We start from the raw sequence: 15,851 nt of genomic DNA, 5'->3' as shown, positions 1-15,851 counted from the left end.
CCTTTGCCCCTGCTTCAGGCGTCTTTTCAAATGCCAGTTAAGATTCCATCAAAGGTCTCCTCACAGGAGCCTGTCTTGGAGTTCAGGACCAACAGAGACTATGTGTTGTTTTTGAGAGCAGAGGTTCACCTCTCAAGCCCCTCATCCCCTTCTCGCTCAGCTGGGCTTTTCTGGGCTGTATGTCTGACAGATGTCCATGTGTTAGATAGGTGTGCGGGTCAGAAATCACTGAAACATCTCTCCATTAAAGCATGTGTGAGACATCACTACTTTCAGTGGAGGTAAAAGATCACAGATGTTCTGTATTGATTCTCTGTAGCTGGATTGATAACACAGGATTTGGGTCGACGGGTCTCATGTGGTTTTACTTCACGATCCAGATTTAACATTGGACATGAAGCGGGGACTCAACACATCACTGAAATTGTTTAGTGTAGAAAGGTAACAAAATTGTCCTTAAAAGCAAACATAAAATGTATGAACCCAACAATATACAAAATAACTAACAGGATGAATTGTAGAATACATTTTTATTATTACATAGATAATTAAAATGTTATTAATACGTATTTTATAAATATGTCATCAATACATATTTAACAGCAGGGGTTCCTTTCTAATATAGAGGTTTATCTTACAAAGTTTTGCATTCATTTTAAATAAGCAAATACAATACATGTATATCATTGTGGTGAGCAGGACCAGCCTCGCACCTTTCCCTCACAGCTCTCGTCCTGCCCTGCTCACCACAATCATATTCAATAATTCACTCATGTCAGTAACTTTGTAATAAGCGGGATTAAGTACAGCTGTACATTACCTCTTTCATATATCCGCTGTCCTTCTGAAAGCGCATATCTAAATTTTTTTTGCCATAAACCATTCTTATCACCCTTTATACCCTTCATGTTTGTCACTGAGTTGTACAAATATCTAACCGATACAAAATATAAAAAAGTGCTTTGACAACATAGTATTTAAAAACAATTTAATGTTTTTTTTCTATTTCCCGACAAACGAATTTGGACATCCAAAGGATAGTTTTGGAAGGATAGCGACGATATTAACCATTTATCTGTCAATTATTACAATATGACAGGAATGAGCACTAAAATACACACTCTTGGTATCAGCAACAAGCATTTTTTTAGCTCTTTAAAAGCTTGTTGTCATGTTTATTTTTGATTTTGCAAACATGATTGTTAGTATTTTAATAAGAACAACTATCATTACATTCTATTCAAAGTATTATTCAGTTTCGTATTTATTTAGTGCCACTGCAAGAAAGTTAAACAATTACCGTGATTTTCCTCCCCGGAGAACACATAAACTTGCAGACATATTCAAAAAAAGTGAAAATGTATTAGCGTTAAACATTTAATGAGCGTCGGGAAAAGTATTCAAATGTGTGTGCATTTAAGTGAATAATTCAGGCCCTTGGTGAATTAATAATGCTTTTAATGTTTTATTGCATGCTTTGACAATATTTATTAAAGTCTATGTGAAAAAATAACATTTTATGTGACGCTATGTTTGGATTTGACTTTGCAGAACAGTTAGAGAAGAAAAATGCAAGGCCTATAAATTGAAGTCGTGCTTGTTTTTGGACCAGCCTGTGGACGTGACCTCTTGCTTTAATGCCGCTACAGAGAGTCAAAATATAATAAGACAAATTCGGCTTTATATTACATTTCCCAGAATGCAATTGCTGATGGAACAAGGAAGTGAGACTTCTAAACTCTCTGTCTCATTGGTGGCTTGAACCAAGAGGCCCGTCCTGAGATAGGAAACCCCTCGCCCAGTCAGGGCACATGAGTAAGCTTGTTCTCTCTCAATTCTCCCCCAGACACACCATCCTGAGAAGCCACTTTTTCCTACCACAGGAAGCCCAAGAGAACACTATAGCTAGCAGTCTGACAGGCAAACTGAATCCTGGCCTTTTATATCCTGCCAGGTTCGAGAAGTTGGACATCACCCCTAAAAGCGCCCAGAAGATTAAGCCCGTGCTGGAGCGCTGGATGGCCGAGGCGGAAGCCCGCCATCGCTCCGGTATGCAGAACCTGACCGAGTTTATCGGCAGCGAGCCCTCCAAAAAGCGCAAGCGGCGGACCTCTTTCACGCCGCAGGCCCTGGAAATCCTCAACAGCCACTTCGAGAAGAATACTCACCCCTCCGGTCAGGAGATGACGGAGATCGCCGAGAAACTAAACTATGATCGCGAGGTGGTGCGGGTGTGGTTCTGCAATAAGAGGCAGGCGTTGAAAAACACTATAAAACGGCTGAAACAACCCGAGCTCGGAGCACCTATGGACCCTTTGGTTGACAATATGGAGGAAAATCCTTAGCTCTACATGACACGACATATAGACACCGTTGATGAAACGTCTGGACTTAACAACTTGGATCATTGCTGTCCAATGTACCACCTACTGGATAGACTGTCAACTAAAGCAAAAAGAAATATTGTCAGTGACATCATGAAGTGAGAAACAAAAGCAAAAACCAAAAAAGATTAGAAAAAAAGTTGTATGTGAATGAAAATTATACAGTACTTGATGGTTTTCTCAAGGAAGGAGATAAGAACAAGGATCATATTTAAATCAAGGATGTTGAAGAAACTACTTACCAAAGTTTGTTGCATCTAATTCCTGAGGTTTTTTTTATTGTAAAAGTGTTTTACATTTTTACATTTCTACCGTACGGGGAAAAAAGAAAAACATTTGTGTGGTGGGGTAGAGGGGTGTGACATTCATTCTTTCTTTTATTTGATCACTTTGGGGTATTTTGTAAATATGCTAATCTGTCACCAAGATCCAAAAATATCTTTATTTCAAAATTGTCTGTTTTGGTACTTTTCTGCCGTCCGTACGAGGCCTCTCATCTGTTTTATGAAAGACTGCAGGTGGCAGGAATGAGGTATAAAACACACTTCTATTTTGCAAAGAGATTCTCAGTGAATATAGCGTAGTCATCCACATTCATCACAGCTCAGTTTAAAGCTACTTCATGGTGTTGCCAAAGCCTCCTAGCCAAAGAAAACAATATTTGGCCCAAGGACTTGTTTCGTACCTTGGCCTAAACCTTCTCAAACCACTTTCTTTCTTTTTTCTTTTTCATGTAACCTGAGTTTATCGCCAAAACCATGGGTTAATTTGTATATATACAGTATATACTGCACACACAAAATGGGGTGAATCGAATAACAGTTTTGAATACCTTATGAAAGTTATTAGTTATGAAAGTTATTTTGTCTTATGATTGTGTGTATGTTTCATTACTTTAATGCTAAAAGAAGTTTGAAAAATGAACCACTTTTTCATGTGAAACTCTATAACAGTTTGTCAGTTATAAAGATACAGATGGAGGATATAGAGCCCATCTTTAAATTACACTTACAGCAATTTCTTAAATTATTTTTGTATCATCATTTTAATGTATTATTCATTGAATAAATTTCACAAATTATCAAACAAATGCATGATTTTATTATTTCCATAAATTTCATTTATTTACTGCTATTTTACTTGAAATTAGGATAACAAAACATCAAAGGATTTGTTTACAGATCATTCAGATCTTTTCCTTTCTTGTAACATGTCAGCTCTCATAAGAGTGTTTTTGTTGTAGATGTATTGCATTTAAACGTTGTCCAAACACATAACTCTACAAACAAACATACAAAAATGTATTTAAGATGCTCAGAATGCTCAATACAATATGCATACATGGTTAATTCCTCATGTTAGTTATTGTTTGTTTTTGATCTCAATATGGCAAGAACAAAGAAAATCGTATGATGTATTCCTTCAAATTTTGTACATTTCCTCTTATTGTAGTTACAGGAAGAAAAGTCTGGTTTTCAACGGCTAATCTTGATTTACATTTTAAAACCATGTTTTGTAATTCAACAATTGTCATAGTAAGTTAAATCATACTGCATGTGATCAGAATCTTCCCTTCTCATTCATTGTCATGAATCGATGTGGTTGGAAAGCGCTACAGGTATACAGGCTTAAGAAAAACAAAGCTGTAACCAAAAATTAAACCCGAGATACGAGAATCTACGTTCTGCCTTTGCTCATCTTTTCAATGCTGGACCAAAGCTCAATAGTTATATGCACATTGTACAAAGAAATGGCTAAACATTGCTGACAATCTTTAAATATGTAACTGAAAATTGATTAAATGGATTATATCATTAAAATTACCTCAGCACTGTCCTAGTAAGTGGTGAAAATGTCATGACAACAAAAACAATGTGTAAATGTTTGTAAGTAGTTTTTAACAACCATGCATTGATTGATTCTCACCTGATTTTCTTTGGATGTGCTTTTTTCAGGGTCACATGTATAGAGCATTATAGATAGGACATGCGTTTCTTTCTCCTTTTCTTACTGTTTGCTTTCTGAATTACATTTTGTTTCTCTCTCTCTTTGCTATGTACGGTACATTTTTGAGTTATATTGCCTGGAATTGCCTGTATAAATGAGGAACAAAGAAAACGTTGCGGTCCAACTCAGTTGTTTTTGAAAGATGATGGGAGCTTTATTGAAGAAAACACATTGGTATACATATATGGACACACAGACACACATGAAGTCGACTTTGAAACGTTAACATTGTTATTACTCTGAAGACCTCGAAACCAAAGCTGATCAACCTGCTAAGGATGCTTTAATTTTATAGACTGAAAACTGTATGTATTATATAGAGCAATATCTGTTCGGTCAGTTAAGCTGCACTTTGTGTATTTCTTAACAGCTTCAAGTCTGTCACATTAATTTGTACCATAATAATTAATAATAAACAATTGTTTGACATGAAACACAAATGGTTGCATTTCTTACATGGATTACGGGATTTTATTCAAGAAAACAGTAAAGTAAATACATTTTTCAAGTGTTTTATATCTAAAGGAGATAAAGCAAATATGTACTGATACCTGGCAACTATAGTAAATAATGTTTTATAAAAATTTACAGCCGTGGAAAGTTAAGCATTCAGATGTATCATGGCTATTCCAGTCCAGCAAAACAAAACCAAAGCTCAGGAGTGACAAGCATGACAAGACTCATGAAAACTTCTTCTTTGCACTATTTAAGGTCTGATAAAATAAAGAGCATATTTTCTGTTATTTCAAACTGTTTCTCCGGTTGTCATTTTCTGCAAAAAAATGAAAATAGAAACAATATCTTAATTTGAAATGTGGAAGAAATATTGTTAGTGGTTTAGTAAACAAAAAGGATAATTTAACCTAAACGCATACATATAAATATTTTTTTTTTATTAAAGCTGTATACTTAAAAACATTATATATAATCAGACGATCAACTTCCTTCAAATACATAAAACTCGTCATTAAGATGTATATTTTTGTGACAGATCCGTATTGTTTCACAAGAGTTGCTTTTCAAAGAATTACCAAGCAGTACAGTGCCATTCAGCCCTTAAAATACACATTATCTCACTGTTTAAGCAAGTTAAAGCCACTGTGATTTGACTCTTGCTCAGAATAATGTTTGCCTTTCAATTCTCTCCACTTAAATGTGACGTCCTTCCACGTAATCGCCGATTCAAAGTATAAGGAGTCACTCAGACAACCTTTTCTATTTTGTCGAACAAGCTTCCCATACAGAACTCGCACCGTAAAGCAAAGCGACGGCGCACGGGCTTCCAGGGTCAGCAATTCATTTAGATTTCCATAGGGTCAATAGAGAGAAATCCACGCCAGGGTTATTTCACATCAATATTTCATCTCTTCGCTGCAACAGATAACAATAATGAGCCATCTCTCCAAGAGAAAGAGAGCGAGAGAGAGAGTACGTTCTCTTCTGAAAGCCTTTTGAAAGTAAACTCTGAAGTTTGAGACGCTTTCTCTTGTCCGTGAAGCCTTTGAAAGCTTGACTGGCTGGCAAATTGAAGAGCGGTAAATAAATAAATATTAATCGTAAAGAAGCACACACAACATAAATTATTAATATTAGGCTGTGAACTGATGTTGAAGATGTTTGTGCTGTCCTCTTTTATTCCATCCCCCTCTTCGTCGTTTCAAAAGTAGCAGATGTATTTTTAAGTTGCCAGCTAAAACTTGCCGCATTTGATATTCTTTTGTTTTGTCGTCACATTTCATCATTTTTTCCATTAGCTTTGTAATGAACGCGCAGAGACCTGCTATTTTTGCAACCATTGTCTTCGGCGTTCAGCCTGAAGCCTTTCAAAAACGAAGCCGTGTAAAACAGCAGGATAACAGAGTACAACAGCTCAGTTTTTTGAGCCAATTACAGAATTTTTGTCAAGTAAGTCAAGTTGTGCAGTTGAGTAAATGTTACTGGGGCATTGAGAGAATGTGTAGAAGATGTTTTTGTGACGTTTTTTAACCATAGGCTAATACACGCTGGCGACCTTTTTTATTATAACTGGCAAAATTGTGTTAATGCACACAAAAATTGCATAGACCTCTAGTTCGAAGGATGTAAACACTGGTCCACTTCAATTTTTTACCTTCCATTATTAAATCTAAAAGATATTGGTTTAACATTTTGATGTTTCGTCATCCGAAGAGCTCTGGTAACACTAGGTAGATTCAATTAGGCCTACATCAAAATGTCATTTTACGCAAAATCCAACCTGACAGCTCAACTTTTAAATCATAAATAAAACCGCTCTGGGTCGTGGTAAGATAGGAGACGTTTTTGAACAGTTTTATGTACTTTTATGTTTTACTTGCTCAATAACAGATTTTAGTTTACATAACCAAACAACAGACTGCAGCTTTTGCATGTTTAGCTAGCGTTTTACCAGCCTCAGAGATGACGAACGTGGCCACAAAACCATCATTTGGATTTCATGGGTCTTCAAAAACCAACTTGTGTCGTGACATTCTGTCAACAAATCTATTTGGATGGGTTTTGTTTTCTCGCCGTGTAGGCTGCTTCAGCACAAGATGATTTTCAATCTGCTTTCCTCGATTAAACTTCACTGTTATGAAAAACAGAGGCTTCCTTAAAAGCAGAAGTTCTCGATAATGCGGCATATCTGGATCGATGTGTTGTGGGCAGTGAAAGCAATAATTATCCTCACGCTAGACTTCACGCTGCTTCTCAAAAGCAGAATTCCCTCATTTTCAATGGAACACGTTTCTGCTCAACATCCAAGTGTCAGAAATTGCCACGAGAGAGGAGCCAGGAAACACGAGAGAGAGGAGAAACATCATGAGATGTCAGCAGCTCAAATGGATTACTGTTCAATATTAGTCAGGACACTCGCGAAAGTGAGCGAGAATGTGTGTACGCGTGCGTGTTCGTGCGATGCAGATGGTTTTAAATTGTCCTTTTTGTTTTTCCATCAGTGGATGGGTGCATTCTCGCCTTATCTCCTCAGCAGTGGACGGGCGGCGAGACGATGTTCTTGGAAAATTAACTGTCGCCGTATCCTTCAAACGCGTCCATCGTATCTTGCGCTCAACACGACGCAGATTTTCTGCACATCACGCACGTACACACACTCCGAGGCGTGTACACAAATATATAGGCACTCAGGCATCTCGGCTGTTTGTGCACACCTTGTTGCCTCCGGAGGGGCAATTACCGATGCTCACAGCCTGTCTGAGGTGTCAGTGGATGGGCTGCCGTCCCGATCCTCTCCCCTTGTCCGTCTCTGCTCTCCATTATCAGCAGGGTAAATAATGCCCCCGCGTCTGATGCTGATGGAGATGTGACTGGGACAACAGATCCAATTGCCCACCGCTCCATTTATCTTTAGCGGCTAAAGTGGCGTTTTAGTGTGTTCAGCGCATGCCAGAGAAGTCTGATGTGAGGCCGACTGCAGGCCTGTACGCGAGATGTGCGACGCAATGCAGAACGGCTAAGAAATCATTACAAGTAGGGAGATGGAAGATCGGCTTTGAAAGAGGTTATGACCTACAGTGAAAATACCCTTGAAATAAGGTCTTTGGCCACTGAAAGATGGGTAGCTTTTTGTTTTGTACATCCATAGATTGATAAATAAATATTAAATTACTTGGTATTCTGAGTAAGTAGTGGTAGTGGCAGGCAAAAACGATGTCCGAAAGGCATGTGTACAATATTTGCTTTTAAGGCCCACAGGCTTGAAGAAACCATCACAATATGGTACCAAACAAATATAATTAATTTCATGTTACATTACACAAACTAAAAAAACAAAGATGAGTCTTGTGTGTGTGTGTGTGTGTGTGTGTGTGTGTGTGTGTGTGTGTGTATGTGTGTGTGTGTGCGTGTGTGTGTGTGTGTGTATTTCACCCTTCACTTTAGAGTAGGCCCCCCTAACATATAAAATAGATGTCAAATTGTTAGTCTTTTAAATTGTTAAAATATAGAATGCAAGTGAGACCATTTTTGTCATATATTTACTCCAATGTATGTGGGTAGGGTACTCTTTTAAATTCAAGTAGAAAAATGTAAAATTTACAGTCTTTTCAATAAATTTTTTATTATACATTTAAATAATTTGGACATGATCCAAAAATAGCCCACTATTAATATAAACACTTAATACAACAACTTTTTACCAATGAAACGTAATCAAATAATACGAATAATAGTGAAAAGGAAAATATTTTATAAAACATCATTTTCCGCAAAAGGTTCTTTGTAGGGGACAAACGGTTCTTAAGATTAAATAAAAAAAGAAAGGAAGAAAGAAAGAAAGAAACGATTTATATCAGAACTTTAAATGAATGAGTCTTTGGGTAACCAAAGATGTTTTTCTGTAGCATCGCTTGCAATTACTGTTCGTATCACCTTTTATATGAAGAGTGTACTTTATAGAATATGAATGTCAGTGAAACCATTTGTTGTTTTAAAACAGAATCTATAAAATAATAAAAGATAAGTGTGACATGAAGCACAGTGTCTAATTTATCACTTTAAAAGGTCACGTGACAAAACATTATATAGATATTTGAAATAAAAATAGATTTTTTACTAGCAGAAGTTGAAACATGACACTGTGTGACTGAATTATTTACCTATTTGCTGCTCTGGTTGTTCTAAGTACAAATAAGTTTTTGATAAAACAGAGACACAATTGTTTGTTCGGACATGATGCTAGCTGAACAGACATGACAGGTCAGAGTATTGCCTAGATACAAAGTTTTTCTCCTGCACACTACCTACACAAATATTCACGGGACAACATTTTTATACATCCACATCTCCCTCGGGCACAAGTCTATAAAACAGAGGACTTTACTAGGCCCTGTATGTTAAAGGGCCCGCTACATGTGTAAATCCAGCCATGCCTGAAAACTCCTATGATCTTGTTATTCAAATTATGTGCTGTTGCAAGATGCAGATGATGTTTGAAATATTTCACATTCATGTTTTTTCTATGCGAGACAATAAATGGGCCCAGCCCTCCTCCAGAGAGACAGGTTGATAGGCTTTGGAAGTCCTTTCACAGGTGTCCACCGCTCATTACCGTCCCGCCGCACCCAGAACCTTCAGACTCTCCTGTCCCCCTTCTGCTCCTCTTCAAACCTTGATGAAACCCCTTTCACCCACTCATAAGAAGAAAATGGCTGCAGGGGAGGAGGAAATCTCCGAGGTGCACTGCACAGAGAGTCCTGGATGTCAACAGGCCAATAATGACACCTGATAGCCCCTGGAAAACACTTCTCTCTCTTTCCTCCTTTTTCTTAATTCCCCTCTTTTCCCTTTGCTAGAGTCCTTCTTGGCTCTGCATGCACTCGAAAGCATAATTAGAGGTAAAACAGCGACTGTCTCCCTATCATCTCTACACGTGTGGCCATCGCTAAGTCCTTTGTTTTTAAAACATCTCTCCTTAAAATTCTCCTTCTCTACCTGGCTTTCGAAAAGCCGCTTTAAGAAGGGTGGGGGCGAAGGAATGGAGGGAGAAAGCGAGGGAGGAAGAGGGAGAGAAAGTGGAAGCAAGAGAGAAAGAGAAAGCGCCAGAGAGTTCCCTCTGCGAGTCGCCAAGGTGCTCTCTAGTCCATTGTGCAGTATGCTGTCAGGTTAAATTAGGGAGTACAGGCTCTGTGAGTGTAAAAAAATCAATACTTGATGGAAGATTGCTCCCCGGAAAATCTGTTTTGATTCCAGGATTAATTCTTGACCAAAGGCTCCGCTGAAATGACATGCCATTAGGCCCGAAAATGAACACATTCGGCAGTGGAAATTGGATGGAAATGTGTCAGGTGATTGCCCCGGCTGCTTGTTTTGTTCTCCTGGAGAGCGAGAGAGGAAGAGAGAGTGCAATGCTGGGGGAAGGTGTGGCGGCAGAAAGCCTCAGATCCGCAGGCCCCTCGGAATCCATTTTCAGGCCCTCGCCTTGGCCCTCCGGAGTATTCTCCCGGCCATTGTTGTCCGGTCCTGCAAATGCATTCTGTGCGAGGTGAAATGCATTTGTCCACTGGCTGTGTCTCTCCTGTGTGTTCCCTTAAAGCGCGAGATGAAGAATAGCCCATCTTAAAATAAAGCAGGGACGTCTTTTCTTTGTCTCTGTGGTGCGGAGGAAAGAGGGGGAAAATGCAATATTGATGAGGGTAATGTGTTTGTCATCGCTTGTAACAGATTTCCAGCACCTGAGTACAAGAAACAAAAAACAAGACAAATTCGCTTTTAGAAAAGTATGCTTGGGAAATGAAAAATAAAATGTAAGAAAAGTCTGTTTTATTTGTTTGAATATGCTTAAAAACTTTACAATAAGCTTCTAGACGCTTTTATAAGACCCGCATGGCCCCAAGTTAACTTCCAGTCTGTGTTTGGTTATAACAATTCATTTTATATTTAATTTATCATTTCAAAAAATTGTATGTTAATTGTATTGAATTTAATTAAAACTACCCAACAGTTTTTTGCAGAGATGTACCGGAAGTAAAGTTTGCGCCGCGTAAAGTCTGTTTTGGCATAATACATGTTAATTCATAATGCATCAAAAATAAATGTTACAAAATTATAAACTAAATAAATGTTCATAATGTATCATTCATTGTCAACTATTGTGTTAACTAATTGCAATATTTACAACCACAAAATATATAATAAAATAAATAAGTATGATTTATTTATGAATTAACATTTTAAGACCTTTAATGTGTTGTAAATATTGCCACATTTACATTTTAAAAAATGTTAAATTACACATACATTTTATAACCAATATTTTGTTTTGCTTCTCTAATGTCAATGAACGGTCTGTTATGAAAGTCTACAGTAAGCTTAACCCGCTTAACCATGTCACTTTTCCATTCAGACCCTCAGCTGTACTTGCTGGTTTTTCAATTAAGTTTAAGCATAGATTCCTGAGGGTTTCGAGCACCTGTGATAAATTGGGATTTTCCTCACTGATATCAGCACCGAATAAAGTGCTAACGCTAGGGTAAAAAGCTAAATGGGTTCTTTTATACCCACTGGGAAATAGAGGATGATTATCTTCTCATAAAAGTCTCACCTGCTGAGCCACTTCACTGTTTGAACCATCACACCGGTTTGTAAAATTGGGTCCATTACTAGACATAATTTGTGACGGGAACCAGCACTATTCATTGGTGTGCAGAACGTCATGATGATGACAAACGACTCAAGTAGACTTCATTTCAAAAGTTGCCTGAGAATGACTTCTGTAGCAGTGAAGATAGATTAGAGGTTTTAATTAGCATAATTGTAAAGGTCAGATTTGTGTTGAGGTAGATTATAACTCTTTTATTTAGCGTATGTAACATCATTCTTCTCATTCCAGCAGCCGAATGAATTAAGCTTCTCATTTAACGTGACACATTTTGAATAAATAAAGCTGGTTTCTTAAGTGATGTTGACACTTTAATTAATGTATTGATCTCATAAGGCTTTCTAATCTGAAAATTGTTCTATCTTTCAATTTGTCTAATTGGCCTCAGCAGGAGAAAAGCAATTACTGTCCGCGTCTTGAATGTCTAATTACCTGTTTACTCTAAATGTTATTATCTGTTATTGACCAATAATATTGACAGTGTCGTCTGCGAAATGCGCAGGATCTCTTACATTTTCTTTATTGAAATACTTGTATCTAGATAACATTGCATGTGCTGTTTTTGTATTAGAAAATAATGATGTAAAACTACATGATTTATTGGACACCGTTGGGACTTGAAAGTGCTGCTGGGTGATCTCTAGTCCGCAGAGGAAACTTAATACAGTTCGTGGGGACTTAGCGGCATCTAGCGGCAGTGCACCGTAAGAACAAAATGGCGCTGCAAGAAATATAGCCTAGTTGACTGAAATTGATGGTATACTTTTAAATAGTATTTCTGTTTGTCGCGAACTTCCATTTACTGCACGTATTAAGTAAGTACATATTTTCTTTTATGAATATCTGCTTTTTTATTTTGTGGAAAAATGACTGGCCTCGCATATTATCCCGAAGAATGCGAACAATGCGTTTCATATGAATTCATGTATTGATAAATGTAAATACTTAAACGTATAAAACATTTTATTGTATGGTTACCACAATACTTCAAAATATTTTCATTTGTGTTCTGCAGAAGACAGAAACAAAAACATTTTTGGAATGACATAAGCATAATTGGTGAATTATACCTATAAAAAATATTAGAGAGTCTCTGAAAGGACGCTATCAATTTATTCATCATAAAGTATTGGAAAAAATAATATCCAAAATATAGATTTATTCACTTTGATATTTGATTTTGTGGATATTTAATGCATTTTTGTACAAAAGTGTTTATAATTGCTTAAATAAAGTAAATCATTTCAATAAAAGTTACAATAAAACATTACACGTCACTGTTAAATATGTTTCATGCTCGCAGCATTAATAATTATATCCAGCAGGTGGCGATGTGATGCTTTGATGCGCTCGTGAACTGACCAGAAGAAGAAAACACATTCATATGCACTCTGATGATGTCAGTCATATGACCATGTGGATGTGAATATGTTTTATGGACCCTGTTAAAGGCCGAAACGAGCATCTTTTACCCATCGAATGCTTTTTGACCTTTAGTTGACGTTTAGCGGGATTCAGCGTTGTGACCAGTAGATTGTAAACACCATGTCGTGGGTCAAATCGGTGGCATCTAGCGAGGATGTGTTCGACGAGGATGTGGATGATATTAGTCTACTGAACAAAGAATGGAAATGCAACATGGAAAAACGAGCAAAGGTATGTGAACGGTTATTTATCTGGGATGCACCTTTCGCAACATGCTGTACCGACAGATGTTTCCTATTTAAAATATGTACATCGCACGTTTGGCAATGTAAGGGACTTAAAATCCACCCGTGACACACAAAGGGCAACAATCGGGTTAAAACTGTGTGTAAAGCGAGTGTAAGCAACGCAGTCTAGAAACGACTGCCATGTGGTTTTCTGTCAGGATGGTTTCAGAGATGGCACTGATGCCGGGAAAGAAGCGTCACTGCAGGTTGGTTTCAACGTGGGATACAGAGAAGGTGCCACAAAATTGAGAGCCATCGGTCAGCTCAAAGGAATCATGAGGTAAGCGGTTTTATGTCACTGTTTCGTGTTTATTTAAAATAGTTTCACAGTTGCAAATGCATTACACTAATGTGTGGCTATCATGCGAATGAACTATATTTTGGATATGTCATTCATTTTGGACCATGATCGCACGTAATGTTTTATTTCGCAGTGCTGTGCGGTGCTGGTGTCATTCCCAGCTCCCAAGAAGCCCGGCTTTGGCATCCGTCATCGATCTGCTCCAGAAAGTGGAGAAACATGAGGAAGGATTGGTGGAGGCCATGAGGAAAGCCCAGGAAAAGCCTCCACCTAGTCTGACCGAAATGGTGGATGACATGGAAGACCTAAACGTTGAGCAGAGGGACCATAGTGGAGATTCAGGCTCCTGTACCAAATATGGAGACTGTTGTGGGAATGATGGAGGGATTGCTTGCAGTGGGATGGTTGAAGACTCATCAAGGATTGTCTCACAGAAGTCTTCTTCTGCAGCAGACAGTTTTAAGCAGCTACTGAAGTGCTGCTTGGACTTAGTCACAGAATTGGGGCTGCCCGAAGAGCTAAAATGTCACATTCAGCAGATAATAGACAGATGAAGTAGATCTGAGGCGGTGATGATGATTTCAGCAGTGAGTCTTGATTTACATCCTGTCTGGGCAGGAAACGGGCTTGTGATAAAACAAGATCACAATTAATTTGTGATAAAACAATAAACTGTTAGATGACCCAAATAAATGGCAAATTCAGGTTATTTTTTACTTTAGAGCTGTGATTACGTCGAGTTACAGAGTTTTTGTGGAATGGTGACAGTTTGCATACTATTGCCTCTCCATATAATATCAGTAACCTATCGAATTCACTGAGAGCATAAAGAGCCCATTAAAAGAGAGGGTTTGCCAAAAATGGAAATTCTTTCATTTATTCACATGCCATTCCAAACCTGTATGACTTACTTTCTTTTGTAGAACACACACACAAATATATTTCTTCTTCAGTGGCCCTCATTGACTTGACAACTACTGAGAATTTTTTTCCACAGAGGAAAAAGTCACATACAGGTTTTGAATGACGTGGCGAAACGATGACAGAATTTTTTATCTTAGCTTTAACTAGTCCTTAGCAGGATATTTAAAAACCAATGCACAAATTACTCACACACTTCATTGCAGTCTACGTCTGTTTGTTTTAACTATCAGTTTATATTGTCGAGCACATAAATGATCAAGTAACAATTGTCAATAACACTGTACATATATATTGAGTTTCAATTAAAGCATATTTTACTGAAAATTAAAGCCGTTTATGTGAGATTATTATTCCCTCTTCAGACTACTAAAATTCTAGTTAAGATTGACACATTATTGGGATATTGTGTGACTGTCCTGCTGACGAATGACTACAGAATACAACATTTACGGACATTCAGATGCATTTAAAGGGATACTCCACCCAAAAATGAAAATTCTGTCATGAATTCTGAACCCTCTAGTTGTTGCAAACGTGTATACATTTCTTCGTTCAGTTGAACACAGAGATATTTTGGAAAAATTTTAGCAACCAACAGTTCTGAAGCACCATTTTCTGCCATAGTGGGAAACATTTAAATGGTAGGCTAGTCAAAAGTGCCCCATAACTCTAAGTTTTTTCTACATTCCTCAAAATATCTTCTTTCGTGTTCAACAGAACCAAAAAATTACTAAACATTTTCCTACTATGGCAGTCAACGGCGCTTCAGAACTGTTGGTCGCTTGCATTATTCCAAAATATCTTCATGTTCAACTTAACAAAGAAATGTATACGTGTTAGGAACAACTATAGAGGGTGAGTAAATTTTCATTTTTGTGTGGAGTATCCCTTTAATGGTTGTATAATGTGTACTATAATTGTCTCTGTTGGTTTCTAGTTGTTATGTGATGGGATCTAACAGAACACAAAGCTGTGTTAGGAACCAACAGACTCAACCTTAAATACTACAGGAATACGGTGCAAAAGACTACATGCATGAATTTTGTTTCAATTGTTGATTCATAAATGTTTTAGTTATTGGTTAAGGCTTTGTAGCTTTACAATTTCATCACATTTATGAATAAACATTCACGCAGAGCTTTTCAACTGGACTAAATCCTAAAGTACACCGGCTGTTTATGCAAGACCAAGTTGTGTACTGTGTTTTAGACTCATATTTCACTACATTCCTTTAATCCGAGACCCTCTTCTTGATAAACAATATAGATTGAATTCATATACCAGTACCAAACAAGACTGACTCTCTGTTGACTTATTTATCTTTGGTTAACAAGCATGAATACGATCTATTAATAAAACTGTATCATGAATCTGTGCGGAACCGAAGTCCGCAGCGTTTGCTGTAT

At 37.5% G+C, this 15,851-nt stretch overlaps 2 protein-coding genes across 2 annotated transcripts in view; both read left to right on the top strand.

Moving 5' to 3' along the window:
• The window catches only part of pou6f2 (POU class 6 homeobox 2), an 83,793-nt gene extending 78,972 nt beyond the window's left edge, over positions 1–4,821 (top strand). The window contains exon 9 of the mRNA XM_079447616.1: positions 1,847–4,821. Coding sequence (XP_079303742.1) covers positions 1,847–2,345 — 499 coding nt within the window. The 3' untranslated portion in view covers positions 2,346–4,821. The remainder of the gene's footprint in view (positions 1–1,846) is intronic.
• Positions 4,822–12,784: 7,963 nt separating this feature from the next.
• Positions 12,785–14,862, top strand: otulina (OTU deubiquitinase with linear linkage specificity a). The gene is made up of 3 exons (XM_079487906.1): positions 12,785–13,164; positions 13,379–13,500; positions 13,655–14,862. The coding sequence occupies exons 1-3, from the start codon at positions 13,054–13,056 to the stop codon at positions 14,073–14,075; spliced, it is 654 nt and encodes a 217-aa protein (XP_079344032.1). The 5' UTR covers positions 12,785–13,053; the 3' UTR covers positions 14,076–14,862.
• The last annotated feature ends 989 nt before the right edge of the window (positions 14,863–15,851 follow it).

This window comes from Barbatula barbatula (genome assembly GCF_947034865.1).
Source record: "Barbatula barbatula genome assembly, chromosome: 23".
In the NCBI taxonomy this organism is placed as follows: Eukaryota; Metazoa; Chordata; class Actinopteri; order Cypriniformes; family Nemacheilidae; genus Barbatula; species Barbatula barbatula.
This window is presented reverse-complemented; position numbering and strand designations above follow the sequence as displayed.